Here is a 16,256-nt window from a genome sequence, read left to right as displayed (position 1 = left end):
ACCTGCTAGACTGTGCAACCAGTTCTAAAATACACACAAGGAAGAACATATGGAGAGTATACCTGATAACATATTGTATCTACTCTTTGGTAACAGGGTGCCATCAGATGTAAGATTATGAAAGCAAATGCAGTGACATTAAAAAAGTAAAAGTATAGTGCACATTTTTAGGTTATGCTTTTTAAAACAACATGTTTTTTGGGTATTAGATGGCACCACTTTCTGCTAATGCTCACCTTTTAAAATGCTTGTACTTTAGCATGCATTCACAACTTGAGAATGCCATTATAGCAGTTAGGTCCAAGAAACTTGATGCTTTCAAGGTTGCTTGTTACCTGAGAGCATGTACATGAGGGTATGCATATCTACAAATCTACAAGTACAGAAGGCAGAATCTAATACATGCATGTACACATACATATACATGCACACAGACCCCTAATGTCAGCTTTGCAGGCAATTAATCTTGTTTTAAAGAAGTGCCATTATTGCATGGTTTTGGAATGTGTTTTGTGAAAGGTCACATCCCCTGCACCATATACATCCCTGCCCTCAGCATGCAAACATGCTCAGTGCAACAACAGATGTAGGCTACTCCAGGCTGGTTTAATCTACAAAAGCCACCCTTGCATCCAAACCATACATTATATGCAACACTTTTAGGCCTCCAGAACCACACTAATATCTTGTACTAAAAATTAAAAATCATCTTCTAAGGCCACAAGTCACTTTTTTTCCCCTGAAGTTTTTTACTGTGAATGCAACACGTTAGTCCTGACATGGCATTTCAGTCTCACTGCTAACAAGGTACTGAAGCATCAGTGAGGGTTCTGAAAATCCAGTGCAGAACTCATAAAAGAAAAAGACCAATGCTTCCCTCATGATTTACCTGTCTTCATGTTACTGTTTTAGGGCACTTTAGATATGTAGCATTCTTCAGTTTTTTAGTTTTCTTAAAATCAAAAGTAGAAAGCATCCAACTAACCAGTAAATACACAAATGCAGTGTAACAAAATAAATCCTTATATTGTCTTTCTGCAGGCTCAGGATGAAGTTATTGGAGTACTTAAGGCTGAAAAAATTGACTTGGCTTTGCTTGAAGCGCAATATGGTTTTGTTACTCCCAAGAAGGTATTAGAGGCCCTCCAGCGAGATGCTATTCAAACAAAGGCTGCACAATGGCAAGAAGATATCTATGAAAAGCCTATGGGAGAGGTATGAACTGTACTACTGACATTTAACCATAATTAAATTCATAGAATAATAGAATCATTTAGGTCGGAAAAGATCTCCAAGATCATCAAGTCCAACTGTTAACCTAGCACTGCCAAGTCTACCCCTAAGCCATGTCCCTTAGCACCACATCTACATGTCTTTTGAATACCTCCAGGGATGGTGACTCAACCACTCCCCTGGGGAGCCAGTTCCAATGCCTCACAACCAATTTGAACAAATTCAACAGGAAAGATCTCACTGGCTTTAGGGGAAGAAAGCTCTAGGCCTAAAATCTATCATGCGTGTAAATGGGTCCACTAATAAAAACAGGTAGCTAATGATGCCCACTTACACTGCACCCGAAGGGCTACAAACACAGATATGTTTATGTCTACCTCAAACTCCGGCAATCAGCCTGGTAATGAGCCTTCTGGTTTTGACACTCTCCCCACACACTCACACCCCTTTATCCAAATCCAGCACTCCTACAGACAGGTAGCTCTTCATTAGCCTCACGGAGGTCATGCCACCAGTGGCTGATAAGGACACGTGCTGCAGTAATGTCACACCGTCTGCCTTTACACATCCCAGCTCCCACTAACTCTACAGGAATTGCAGGTATGCATGATTGGGCTGAGTAATGAATTGTCATTAGAAATTTCACCCAAGCAGAAATCTAATATGCTCACAATACACCTAGGTAGTACTTGAATTTCTCTGTAACAGAAGCCATACTTTCTGGACGTTACATGGATTTCATTTCTGTCCTGCAATGCAAGTCACTGGATAATATACGCCCTACTTATCAATGCTGTTTTTTTTGTTTGTTTGTTTGTTTTTTTCCCCAAATAAGAATTCCCAGCATCTCCAGTTGAATTTAGGCTTTTTTTTTGTTTGTTTGTTTTTTAATATGTTGCTCAGTACAGATAATCATCCTAAAAAGAAAATAGAAATTCTGAATAAAATTCTTCTACCAAGTGTTTTCCAAGGTTCCTGAAGAGAATCATACATAAGGATACAGGGTTCACTTCAGAGAAAATTGTCAGGCAAAGGTCAGCACTCATTTCAGAGGCTGAGAGGTTAAACTCTTCTGGCTATAATCTGAAACAGATAAAGTTCAACTGTGGAGGTTAATTTATTTTAGAACGTTGTGGCATTATGTCACAGAAACTTTGAGCGCAAATGGAAATGATTTGAAGAGAAGTCCAAAAGAGTTTGAAAACATAAGTTCAGTCTGTTACTTTACATAAGTTTCTACACGCTTTTTCCCCTCTTGCACTTAATGGCAGAGAAAGGATTTCTAACACCACTGGATTTGGCAATTCCAAAAGGCAAAGGTAAACATCCTATGAGCAACTGAAAGTACAGAAAGACCACTAGCAGATACAAAATCTTGGTAAAACAAAGGATGCCATAATTGGCAGGTATTTCACATTTTCAGTTTTAAAGCCCCCAAATTAAGTCCACGATACATTTCATTTTTGCTTGGATTTTTTTTTCTGATGTTTATAAAAAACAAGGGAGGAGTAGAAGCAGTCACAAAGTATGGGAAAGGACCATTTCACCTTCCTCATGCCACCACGACCACATACCTTTGTCTTTGCCCCCAAATTGCTACTGATTCAGTGCCTCTACAGCATGTTTCCCTTTCTTTTAGCAGTTTAGCGTTGTAGCCTGCAACATAAAGGATCTTCCCAAAACTCAACTGAAGACACAGTGAATTTCAGAATGCATCTAAGATTACTGGCCCTTTAGCATCCTGTCACAACACACTCATTTATCCTAAACTTTATGAAGTTTCTTGGCAAATTTGTTAAGGACTAAATAGTGGTAAAATTGGTGACTAGACAGCTTTACTCAATAGCAACAGGACTGACAGGTGAAGTCTAACAAAATAGGAAACTGCAAAATTCCTTTGCAAAAGTTACGTGGATTGTGATAGTTCAAAACCAGGTCTTCCCCATCTATGAGAAAGGTGGTTTTCTGAAAGCAGAGGGTTTCTCAGTCAAATGTACTCTACAGCTTTCTTTTTACAACCTAACAAGTGCCAGATAAGCTTACGTATTCCACACAGTTCAGGATACAATAAATTGCTTAATGTTTAAAGGGGCATAAGAGAAAGGCAAAAAGACTTTCTTTGGTTTTGCTTCTGTCTGACATATAAAGGCCTGAAAAGGTTTTCCATCTTTGCGTGCTTTATAAATTTAGATGATTGAGTCAGTTATTCATGAAAAACTCTGGCCTCAGATCAACTGCCACTTCTCTGGAATAGAAAGCAAATGGTATTCAACATTATAGTAAATCCTGCAAAAGAACCATTTGCCCAGATTCAAACAACAACAAGAAAGAAACAAAAATGTCAAAAAACACCTCAGAGAATGGTGATGTAGGAAGAGAAGGTGGCAAAGAGGCAGATACTGCAGAATTAACAGTGTCTTCTCTCAAGTTTCAAACCCTCATGGAATTAGAAAGACAATTCTGGTTTATGACCGTCCCCAGTCTGCAATTACATAGTCAAAGATAAAAACTGTGGGACCTTACTGCTTGAAATTAGGTGAATAAGATCTCCTACCACTTTGAGATCTTCTCTAAAAGCAGCAAAATTAGAGGAAAGCCTATATTCTGCATCAGTCAAGGAAAATTCAAAAGGGAATCCATTTTTAACACCAACGAGCTTGAGGAACGAAGTATTCTCATCATCCTTTTCACAAAGGATATCTGACTGCATCCTCACAATGTCTTACAAGTGTTGGTCACAACTTTCAAGCGAAGATAGCTGTAGGTCACCAGTAAGGTACAGTCATCGGAAGAGATGCTGACAACATCAATGGCATTCAGGAAAAGGAGACCGATACATCTGCATGGAAATTTGGCTCACTTAGGGCTGAAAAAGACAAGGGAAGAACTGCTCCCATAATCACCCGCAATCATAAACCCAGGATTATACATTTATACACACACAAAGACCATGAGGATATTATTAACAGGACTAATATTTCACTAAACTTTGGATAAAGAAATGTAACTAGCTTGGATTTTATTCTGGCCAAGCGCCAAACACAAAACAGTCCAAAGAGAAAGACAAAAAGTTCAGTTCCAACGTAATGAATACGAGACGCACCATCTTATTTTGACTTCAGACACAAGTCAGTGGCAAAATGTTTTTAAACTATTAAATTCCTGTGAATTTTTAGCATGCTGAACTATTCACAGTTACGTAAGACCATGCCTCCAATTTTCCATTGCATTGTACAGTATGTTCAAGTATTAATTCTAGCAAAAAGCCCATATGGTGAGCGAGAACAAAACGACAAATCACTTAATTAAGATTTTATCACTTTAGTTTTCCACAGAAGACATTCATATTGCTGCTTATTAGTCCTCTTGGTGTGTTTTAGCCAAGAACTGTATATGCTGAGTAAATGTGTGTGCATATGTATAAATGGACATTTTAGCGTGTGCACATTTAGCATTTGGACAGAGTAATCTGAGGAACAAGTGGTTGCTGGAGAACGCTCCCGTGAGAGGATCTTGTGCTAGCAGGGGTTCACACGACTTCTCCCTCTTCTCTGCTGGATATGTGGGAGTCAGCCACACGATCTCATGGTGGAAATGCCAGTCAAATTTGCTCCCTAGGGACATGCCCTTAGCGCACAAGGACACCACAGAGCTTCTCAGCACATCACACAGAAGCACAGCAACTCAGCACCAAACCTTTGCTCGTTGATCCCGCAGAGAGGGAGAGGCACGTTGCACAACATGGCACACCAAGATCACAGGGACAAATGCCTGTACCCATTACGTGGCTTACAGTCAGTTCTCAAGGGTCTGCATTAATCATGGTGAGCTGTCTCTCCAACTCTCTTTTCTGATATCGGCCTCTACTAGGAGAGAGACCCAGCTTCTCCTCCTTTCTCTCTAGAGTGTAATCCCAAACTCTCATCTTCACTTTGTCCCCAGCCACAACACCCCCCCCACCAACTGTGCCTGTACACAGCAGAACCAATTTGACAGTGTTCTTTACAAAAATCCAAAATGCATTTTCTAATTTGAGCAACAGAAGCAAACTGCAACATGAAAGATGGTTTTGATGCAGCAGCTTAGTTATTTGCCTTTCTCACCCTTTCATGTATGCAACTCTGCTCGGGACTCTGCTGTTCTTTTACCCATTTCCAAACTCATGTCAGCACCCTGCCTTGAACACACACCTCACCCATCCCAACCACCAGTCTGCAACCCAAACTGCTAATCTCATCGCTGCCAAAAGCGCAACTGCAAAGTGAAAGGCACTGGCACTGCTCACTGCAAAACAAAAACCTGGAGTTACTACCATTCTTCTTGAAATTAGTTACTACTGCTTGAAGTAAGCTCTTGCAGCCACTCAACAAATGCTCTAGAGCAAATGAAATATCCTGAACCCATAAAAAAACACTGGCAGGTCCCACATCCTTCACACCCAACTCTGCAGAAGCAGAAATATTTTCTGTTTGGTTAATGTTGTTTGCATTGATTAGTTTGACTATTCCTCATCTCCATCAAGCATTTTTTATGATGGGAAACAGGAGTTATCTGATTTATGACCAACTTTTAGCCAGAAATGTCACTTTATTTTCTTGTGATAGCAATTTACACATCCCCTCAGATTCTCATATGTGTTTTTGAAGCAGTGGTCCCATCTACATAAATGTGTGACTTCATTTTCTTAACCCCACCCATGCAGGCTAAAAAATACATTTTGCAGCCTACCAAAACAAATTATAGCTTCACACCTTTGCCTTATTCCCTCACCTGACCTCACATTGAGGGCTGAGACCAGCAAACGTTGTCGTGCATTCGTATCAATTTAAGCATGACAAAGCCACAGCTGCAAACAGCACCACCACAGAACATCCTCAAAAAGCAGACGGCAGGTTGCTTTCAAAGGACAGCAAACATTCACCTGAAAGTGTGGCCACTAAAACCACGAGGAGCAGAAACTCAGGCGAAGGTGCTTCTTGCATCTGTGGAACAGCTGATCCAAAACTTCCCCCTGAAATCTCGGAGAGGGAGGAAGGTCAATAAAACACAGTGAACATTTTCTCTCCCTGTCTGGTAAACCAGTAGCTGAATAAAAGATTTCAAAATCTGAAATTCTCCCTTCTGGTGGAAGAAGAATGTGCAGAAGTCAAGACCAGCCAGTTTTCTTCAGCTTGGCCTTTTAAGGCAATTCAGTTTTCAACCCCTCTTGAGACACAGAAACACATGTGACATGGAAAACTCAGCCAAGATACTGGAAGAGGTGGCACTTCTTTGCTGAGAAAGCTTGCATATTCAAGGGTTTTGATAAGAAACGTTTTCCCAAAAGATGTCCTACTTCAGATTCATGATTCTGGAAAGCATTGACCTCGCGGGAGTAGAAGTGCATTAACTCCCAGTGAACAGGATAGGGCATGGGAAGTCTTAACAAGCTGCTGTAATACCACCAGAAACAGCTGAAAAGGACAGTCACGGCTTTCGTTATGTATTTAGATCATGCGTGAAATCAACTCAGGTGTGTTGCAACAGAAAAGACTGATGTCATACGCCGAAAGAAAAGGCCATTTTCAAAATGAGCGGTCATTTCTCATGGAATATTCTGGACTCAAACCACCTTCAGGGTCTTGTCAACAGTTCTCATTTCCTTATTCATGTCAGCATCACCAAAAAATAAAATAAAATAGGAAAAACAAGAGAATATATAACGCTTAAAAAGAAGCTGAAGTGAGCAGGGAGAGACTCAGGAGCCCCTGCAGAAGTTGAGGATGTTCTCAGGCCTTCCAGAAACACAAGTTTAGGTATTCTGGTCCTCCCTGTCATTGCTTTTATCAGCCAAACTGTGGATAACCATGAAGATACAATAATTAATCATACTATTTGGAATTACATTGCCTAAAATAAGCAGTGGCCCTAAGAATCTGAAGCCCCAGCGCGTCTTGCGGCACTTGAAATTCCTTGTGGGGGAAATGTCGGAGAACCCGAACCAGTCTTGCTTCCCACACTGCCCATTTGTGAATTCTTGCCTATTAATAGAGTGAAATACTGCAAAGCAGCTCAACCTACCAGAATAGACTGTGGTTAAAAGAAGCCAGTGCTGGGCTTTAAACTGAAAATTTCTCTTTTCCAAAAAGGCTACAAGGATTCCCTTATTGACCTAATCAGGAAGGCAGTTTCCTCAGAGGAAAAGGAATGAGCAGTGAACAAAAATTTTCACAAATAAAGGTTCTTCCCAGGTCTTTAGATGGCTTCCAGTAATCCCTCCTCAAAGTTCAGCTAGCTCAGTAATGCCTAAGGAGGAAAACCCCTCCTGGTTTCATACACGAATGCTTGCATAACTTTGTCACATATTGAATTCAAAATTATGATGGAATCCTCAAAATGATAGTTTTCTCTCACTCTGTGTAAATCATTTTGTTCAACAGCATAACAGTTATGCTGATACCTCTATGGTTTAGAAAAACTAAAAATGATTACCAAAGCTAAAAGAGATTATTTAAAATTAAAATGCCACTCCATAATAATATTTAGATGCTCAGCAGAAATCCTTGGGGAAGGGGAAGGAGTCTGATGTTCGAAGTGTGCTACAAAGGTCCCATCTGCAAGGCAAACCCATTCACAGCTTGAAATTTGAGGAACAAAATAGGAAATGCCCCCTATTTACTTACTTACTCCCTTCTTTAAGCAATTATTTCTAAGAAGTATGTGCATTTCTTTGAAACAATCCCACTGTTAAATTTATGAACACAGGAGACAGGCCTGTTTTCCATTCTTGGTTCTGTCACACATTTGCTGTGAAAACAAAGGAAAACTGCTTTCTGATCTACTTCTCTACCCTACAGAGACCACTCAGTACTCTCATTTCCTACAGAGCTCCAGATAAGATTGCTCCTTCTATTCAACCAAAAGTAGAGCTACTTCTGTGTGAAACAGAGGCTTCTGCTGAGGCATCTGTTTCTCTACCAGAATGATCAATGAGAAAAAGCACAGCTTGGGAACAGCAACTGCTAATTAGGAGTTGTTTAGGATCATTCGTGGCAGGAGAAGGTACAGAAGGTGACTGAGGGTCCTGCAGAACAGTACCTTAACTAATTTCACTAATTTGTCAGAATTACATTGACAGAATTAAATCACCTTTTCCAAACAAATACCAAAGGACGCAATCATCAGGTTATTAAACACACGTTATATTATTAAGCCTCCCTTAAAATCTTTTATTGATGAAAGCTTGAGCAAGTAAGAGTTTCAAAAGACTTCAGGACCTTTTGCTTTTTTTGTAGCTTGATAAAGTTGTAGAGAAACAGAAAGAAACCCACAGACGAATGCTGGAGCAACTTCTAATGGTAGAAAAATCACACAGACAGACTCTGTATGAACTAGAGGAAGAGAAGAGAAAGCACAGTGAGTTCATGGAAAAAAGTGATGAGTTTACAAGCCTACTGGAACAGGAACGTGAAAGGTAAGGTTACCTCTTGCCATAATACTAAGAAATACCTGCAATTTATCATAATGTCTATGGACCTGTCCACCTTCTGCATCCACTAAAAATCAGGAATATTTGCCGAGTCGTACTTTGAGAGTTCAGCTATAAAACCATGACTAATTTCTCCTAGCAGTGGTGTAGGTCAGCAGGTTGGCAGATTCTTCAGCTCTCTTTGAGAGCAACAGGTATGTTATGCTACAGCACAAGGAGATACACAAATGTGTTAAAAATTACAACCACATAAAGCTGGTGAGCCTTTCAGCATGATTAATATGTTCAGTGTGCACTACAGCATGTGAGTAGCAAAATATGAAATCAGGTACGCAGCCTACAATGGCAGAAGAAAGTCATGAGGAAAGGTAGGTGTTTGGACAGATCGCAGAAATACGGAGAGAAGATGCAAAGGCAAGGGTTATTTTCAAAGTTTTCCATAAATTAGGTTGCTGTACCAGGACTGGCATAAAAACCGTAAATAGAACTTTTTTTATATTTTCAAACAGCAATTCTCAGAAGGATTTATAAAAATCGAATGTCATTTACTGTCTTTAAAATGTTGAACTGTGACTTCTTTGAATTTGCATTAAAACTAAGGGGGGGGTGGGAATCAAAGAGTTTCCTATTCCCTGGCTAGCTACTCCAGAAGATAGGAGAATATTGTTTCTGTTTCCTTTCGCTTAGGAACAGCTTCCAGATGGAAATGTTTGGGTGTGAGAACGTCAAGCCTATTCTATACTCACATTATGCATAGATAATTCTTCCTCTGCTTCGCCTGCGTAACATCATGTTCCATGTATTTTGGCAGCACTCGCTACTTACACCCTTCCCACTACACCTCTCTCCTTCAGGTCTATCAAAGATAGAGCATATGCTTCCCACCGAGTACACAGCCGTATTTATGGATTGCAATCAAAGAGGCTGGGGAAAAAAAATCCTTTGCTTCTCTGAAACATGTCTATTGACGTAGGCAAGCACAAGCACACATAGGAAGGCACACGCAGCCACCCCACAAAGTGCAAAAGCCACGTTTTTCTTTAAGAACTGTTTTTGTGAGACATCGTTATATCAGCACCCAAAGCCTGAGATGAACCCAGGTTTTCATCTATGCTGTCTTTTCCTCAAAAACTAGCAGACACTCATGTCTTAGAGACAGAGCTAAACAACCACGGTTGCTAAATGTGGCAAGAGGTTACATCAGACACATGTGCTCACACAGCCTGAAAACCTGCACAGAAGGAAAGGCTAAGTGTCATGATCTTTGTTTTTTCTTTTTTTCTTGTGAAAACAAGGTAGACACAGGACTAAAACTCTATTCCTGGCCCCTCCTCCATATTCCCCTAGAAGAAGACCATAAAACATTTACCACTATTATCTGCAACATTTAGTCTATCAGCCTGGAAAAATGAAAACAAAAAAAAAATAATACTGAGGTGCCTAATGAGACCTTAGAGGATGTAATAATAGATTTCAGATTAAGTCTCAATTTTTGTATTTTCTTTGGAGGACTTATTTTATGTGGAAAACCTTAAGGGGGTGTGATGTCACATATTGAGCTGATTCCAAAATGTTTGCCAAGTAATGTCGCCATCAAGATCTCCACGCAATTGCCTGCCATAACATTAAAAAAAAAAAAAAAAAAAAAAAAAAAAAAAAAAAAAACTCAGCAAGTTAAGGCACAGCTCCTTCTCCATCAGCCTGTGTGACTTGACATTGAGAATATATATACCCATACAAAGCAAAGTGACCTCTTCTTCCCTTTCAAACACCTTAGTTTAATTGTAAATCTTCTCAGGATGTGTATTTTGCTCTTGGCTTATGTGAGTAAATGAGAAGTGTCATATATAAAACAATGACAATTTTTTCTTCCCCTTGCTTCAATTCCACCTAAAAGCAAATTGTACAGAAAAGCTGTAAGCATTTGTCAAATAATTCTTTTTTTTTTTTTTTTTTTTTACAAGAAACAGTATTCTCCTGTAAGTGTGGAAAGGTATATAACATTTCTAACAAGACTTCAGTTTCAATGCAAAATACTGATCTTTCATTCAATTAGTCAAAAAAGTGTTTTAATTTATGAAAGAGCAAAGCTAAAGTATATACTAAAGATTACTCTGAAGAGCACAGAAAGCATGCAAGAAAAAACAACATACCTGAGTAACAAATGATTTTGTGATCAATATGGAAAACTTAGATGTTATGGGACAGTGATGCTGAAGCACTGAGAACTACTGTTGATTGTAAGAATAAAGAAACTATGAGCTCTTGCATATCGATTGATATATTTTCAAATAAGGAGGAGGGAAAGCATTTGTTCTTTCTTATGTATGCGCTCAGGGAGAATAAAACTGATGAATTCTTAAATGAAAACTTTAGTGACAAACTGATTTACCAGATGATCACTCACGTTTTGAAAAATCTAGATAATCTAGATAATGGGTCTTCCAAATTGAAAAGTCTCGATCTCCCTAGGTTCGTCTCAATAGGGAATTAATTTCTTCGAATTTGGGAGAGGAAGAAAGGTCATTTTGAATATCTAATTTGCTTAGCAACAGACATTTACCAGCAAAAGAATGATATAGCTATACCACTATCATTACACTTATTCATCTTAAGTCATATATAGTTCGAAAGTGTAGTGGCAAACCCGTATCAAGCATAGAACAGTCCTGTGGAGAAAAGGAGGCCAGTGGGCAGTGGGCAGTTAACATGTAGGTCTTTCCTGCATTTCAGCATGAGTTGTACTCTCTATGTGTGCAGATCAGACAAGAAAAGATAAATTGCACATGCACAGTAGTGTGCTAGAGCTAAGTCTCCTAGATTCCATAAGGGAAAATCCTACTGTATCGCTGGAGCCCAAATAAACAGCAGCACCCAAACTTAGCATTACAGGAGCTCACACAAACATAAACCTCCAGAGGCTAGAAACATGAAATGCACCTGAAGAACCAGGACATAAATGCCACGGAGCCTGATTAGAAATTCTTGTATTTTACAGGGGGAAGGCAGGGTAAAACAGGATAGGATTAAGGACTAGGAAGAATACTTGCTTTGTCTTTCTCACAGCTACAGAGCTAAAATTTGGCTCCATGTTCTCTTTTCTCCCTGACTTGTTCCTCAGTCCTTCCCACTTGTCATTTCATTTCTCCTTTTCCTCACACCTCACTTTTGCCATTTAATTTTACATCAATTGCATGTTCAGTGCTAACAGCATTGAAAGAACTGCAGTGTTTACAATCAAGAATCTATTCCAAGATTAAATGTCTGCAATCAATTAATGTAATCCAATGCTCAGTGATGACACTTGGAAAGAAAAAATATGCTGGAAAGTATGAATGAAACTAGAAGGTCTTCCAGATAGGTATGCTCCCAGTTTGAAAACATCTCATATGCATGGAAGTGCTTGTATGTTTACATATCACTCCTTACCCCACAGAACAAGACAAACCAAACAAAAAAACACAACACAAACAAACAAAAAACAATGTAGTAAAATGATCAGCACTTACACCATCCTTTTCCTCTGCAAATATCAAGGAGTTTTAAATGTTATGTTAGCACAGTCATTCCCCATTTTTCGGATACGGAAAGGAAATGCAGATATGAGTGGAAGAAACCTCTCGCTGCTCGCAGTGTACCTGAATGGTTAGACTGGAGAAAAGGAAGAAATCTCCCAAGGTATCTGCGTGCCCCATCTTCAAACTTTCTATGTACTGTAGCTAGTATGTTGATTCTCAACTACAACAAAAGGTAAAACTTCATTACGAATATACACTGGTTAAATATGCGACTGTTGTTATACAGGGCAGGAAAAAATAGCAATTTGCTAATGAGCATAAACAGTGTAAATAAATGAGTAAATAGATTTTAAAGGCAGTTACTATAACTTGCTCAGAGGAATTCAAATATCAGCATGAAACTTATTAGGTTGGTATAACAGCAATTAGTAAGATCTTTAGTTATTGGATCATCTACTGAGAAAGATGATTTTTTACTCATATGGAAGAAAGTCAGCATAAATTTTTGTTTTAGAACTGAATTCACACTCACAAAGGTCAGATAGAGAATGTAGTCCACAAAGAAGAAAACAATTGTTTAAAAATAAGATAACCCCAAAATATTATAAAACGAAATCTACACCTTTTGCTCCAAACAAGTAAAAAATAAAACCAGACCAGCCAACCAAACTCTACTCCACTGCATCAGACATCAAGAGCAGGGCATTTTCAGTGTTAAGGTAAAAGTTATTACCATACCTATCTGAGGAGTCAGCAATCACCAAGCATACTGAATGGAACCTGGCCAGCAGAAGTCTCAAAACTCTGGTCTTTCTCATCTAACCATGCCATGCTTGCTGCTTAGGGGATTTTGTTTTGCTTTTTAATGTCAGATGAAACTAATTGCTACACACAGTAGGTCAAGTAAGCAATGCTTGAAAACAGGGACAATGCATCAAAGAGAGAAAGAATTATCTCAGCTAAAAGGTGAAGTATATGTTGTCAGTGTACCATTGCTATGCTTTCATTCTGATATTCTCACTCACTGCAATAACAATGTATGACGTGCCCAGCACTGAAAAATCCAATATTCTCCAACAGTGGGTATAATTAATATTTACTGTTTTTCTTAATGAAACCAATTAAATAGTACAAGAAGCAGGATCTTATCTTTACAGAAAGCTGCAGTAAAAATAAACACTGTCAACTTATTTATTCGACATGTTACCAGCAGTTTTTAATTTCATGCACACTAAACTATTGTTATAGATTGCATTGTACTCAAATGCAATCATTTCCTTTTAGCTTTCTGGCAATGACTTATATATATTACATATGCCTGAGACTATGTCTTGCAAGTTGTGAAATGGATGCCAGATCTCTGTACATTTGACCTTTTTCATGGGTATCTAGTGCTCTGTAGGTGAATAAGGGAGACCCACCACAAACAAAACATCAGCGTTCTCATTCTGCACTACACCCCAACGGGACAGTCCCGCTAATAATACCACCGAGGCCCGAAGACAAGACGCAAGGAAGTGATGTACACAGATTAATTACCTCATGCTCGTACGTGGAAAAACTCTGTAGTGTTATACTACATAACTTTCAACAGATGTTGGGAAATCAAACTCTTGTCAAAAGTCAAGGATTCAGAGATTTATACAACAGTTGCCGTGCATGACGAAGGTCAAAATACTTTATCTTAGAAAAAGAATAAATAAATGAATCAAGTGCAGATTAGCAAAGGGATGAAAAATCAAAAATGTTATCTGAGATCAAATTAAATTTATTCAAAACAAAGGCTAAGGATAAATGTAAATAGAAAAAGGGCTTTTGACTCAGTGTTAATACAACTGAGAAATTCTCTGGATCTGTGGTGCAATTTTAAATTATTCCACCTACTGCAAATTAGTCAGCAGATGCAAGATTTAGGCAATACCAATGTCTCATGCAACTCCACCGACACTCACTGAATCTGAGAGAGAAGTGAGGCTCGTGCTCAGTTTCTGTAAATTCTGAGCACATAAGATGTCTGTTCACTGCTTCAGGCTCTCTGTCATGACTACAAATCAATATTACCATTGTACACTTTGAAGCAGGGGAGGACAGAAAGAAAAACCTTAGTCAAACTTTCATCAGTGTGGAAAGCAATGGGCATCGCTGTATGCCCTCCCTGTAAAAGGGAGGAGATTTCCCTGAGAGGGATGATCAGGGAAAACCACCTTGGTGGCAGCTCTAGTCAGCACTTCTAACCACAGCGTCACAGCTCAAAGGGAAAGATGACCTTTCCGAGCTGGCAAGTCTCATAATATTTCTGGCTCTTGGAAATCAACACCAGCTCCATATATTCTGCTTGGAACAGAACCAGTGACCAGCATGGGTGATGACACTGGCAAAACATGGTCATGGTGAGATGCTACCGTCAGTAATCGGGCACTCGCTCCATTCACCAATTTCCATTCCCAAATAAGACGCAGTGCATTGCTCCGTGTACAGCACAGCATAACTAGCCTGATCGTAAGCAACAATAGAAGCAGCTGACTGCACCAAGACCTGTGACCAAAAAAAGACACGGTGCACTTCTGATTCATTGCAGGGTGGGGCAGAGGGAGAAGTAGAAATTGGCACAAGGTTTTGTAACCGGCGTTTTAAAAGGAAGCACAACATCAGACAGAGAGAAGAACCTATAAATTATTCTGAGGTAGAAGAAAAGTTTGACACTATCATAATTTTCCAGAACAAGTCATTGCTGTGGGAGAAGTTATACTCCTGTTTGAGCGTGGAGGAGGAGAAGTCCCAATGAAGTTAAGATCTGACAGAAAAATTTAAGGGACCTACGTGTGCTATAATTAGTTTTGTATCTTAAGAACAGGCAAGAGACAAATGGCCATGAGAACAGAGAACGCAGGTCACACACCAGTTATCAAAACCTGTGATCTAAATTGATAACCGAGTTTCTCATGGCATACTGTGAACTTCAGTGCATTTATACTCAGCTACAAAATCACTGAGCATTATTTATATATATTTTTACATAGATATATCTGTAGATATACACAAATGAATATCGTAGATATACACAAATGAAAGAAGTATGCATGGGAGACTGAAGCAGGTTAAGAAAAATGTCACAGCCTCAGTCTCTGTGCTTACGACAGTAATTTTAAACAGAATAAACAGAAAAATCAGTAGCACTGAATCTGCTGAGAACTGGGATTACTAGAAAAACTGTTAACAAAAAGACCAAATTTATGCTTTTCACATAAGTACATAGTTTTTTTTGTTTCTTGAGCATGCAGCAAATGCTATATAACCTTGCATGAAAAACAACACACACTTGGACAAGGTAACACATAACCCACTCAGTGTTTGAAGACCAAGCTGAGAATGAATACATTGAAAAAGCACGTTCAACGCTTGAACCCTTCTGCTGTGAAGATCAGGAAAAAGCCCCAGAATGTGTGCAAATAGAAAAATCAACTAAAAGGCCAGGATGGACATATGAACTTCCTTTTTTTAAATTTCTTTTTCAGAGGCCTATACTAGGGGGAGAAGGAAAGGAGGGAGTGGATGGCTCTTGGCAGGAAATGGAAGCAATAGGAAGTAGATAGAAAAATAATCAACCAGATCAACCAGGCTCATTCCTGTCACAGAGGGCTGTTCTCCACACATGCTGTGGACACTTTTGCTTCTCATTTCAAATGTCCAAAATACAGGAAGGCCTCAATCCCTGTAGAACCATCTGTAAAAGATGCACTGTCATAAATAAAATTTCTAGTATTTCATCAAGTCATTCTCTTTCACAACACAATATGATTCCTCCTGGTAGAAGACTTCCTTCCCTTCAAAGACTTCCTGATTTTTGGCGGAGACTGAGAACAAACCCTGAAGTACCCATTCTGGTGATGGACGCAGACATACCAAAGATCTGTAGCACATAAAACCCTGAGACGGGTGTAGGAGTGCCTTGCAGCAAGATCTGCTACACAAGTACCATTCTGAACAGAGACGTGCCCGGTCCTCTTCTTAGTGGGGGTCCAGATCATGCACAGCCC

At 39.3% G+C, this 16,256-nt stretch overlaps 2 protein-coding genes across 5 annotated transcripts in view; one reads left to right on the top strand and one right to left on the bottom strand.

The window, feature by feature from the left end:
- CMSS1 (cms1 ribosomal small subunit homolog) overlaps positions 1-16,256 on the bottom strand; it is a 232,512-nt gene that overhangs the window by 151,504 nt on the left and 64,752 nt on the right. The gene's annotated exons all lie outside the window — the stretch shown is intronic.
- The window catches only part of FILIP1L (filamin A interacting protein 1 like), a 198,920-nt gene that overhangs the window by 119,748 nt on the left and 62,916 nt on the right, over positions 1-16,256 (top strand). For 3 of the 4 annotated variants that reach the window (XM_082767215.1, XM_082767216.1, XM_082767217.1), the window contains exons 5-6: positions 1,042-1,215; positions 8,508-8,686. In XM_082767215.1, the coding sequence (XP_082623341.1) occupies positions 1,042-1,215; positions 8,508-8,686 (353 nt within the window). The remainder of the gene's footprint in view (positions 1-1,041; positions 1,216-8,507; positions 8,687-16,256) is intronic. The other variant, XM_082767218.1, reaches the window with a different exon arrangement.

The sequence above is a fragment of the Aythya marila genome, assembly GCF_965140915.1.
Source record: "Aythya marila genome assembly, chromosome: 1".
In the NCBI taxonomy this organism is placed as follows: domain Eukaryota; kingdom Metazoa; phylum Chordata; class Aves; order Anseriformes; family Anatidae; genus Aythya; species Aythya marila.
This window is presented reverse-complemented; position numbering and strand designations above follow the sequence as displayed.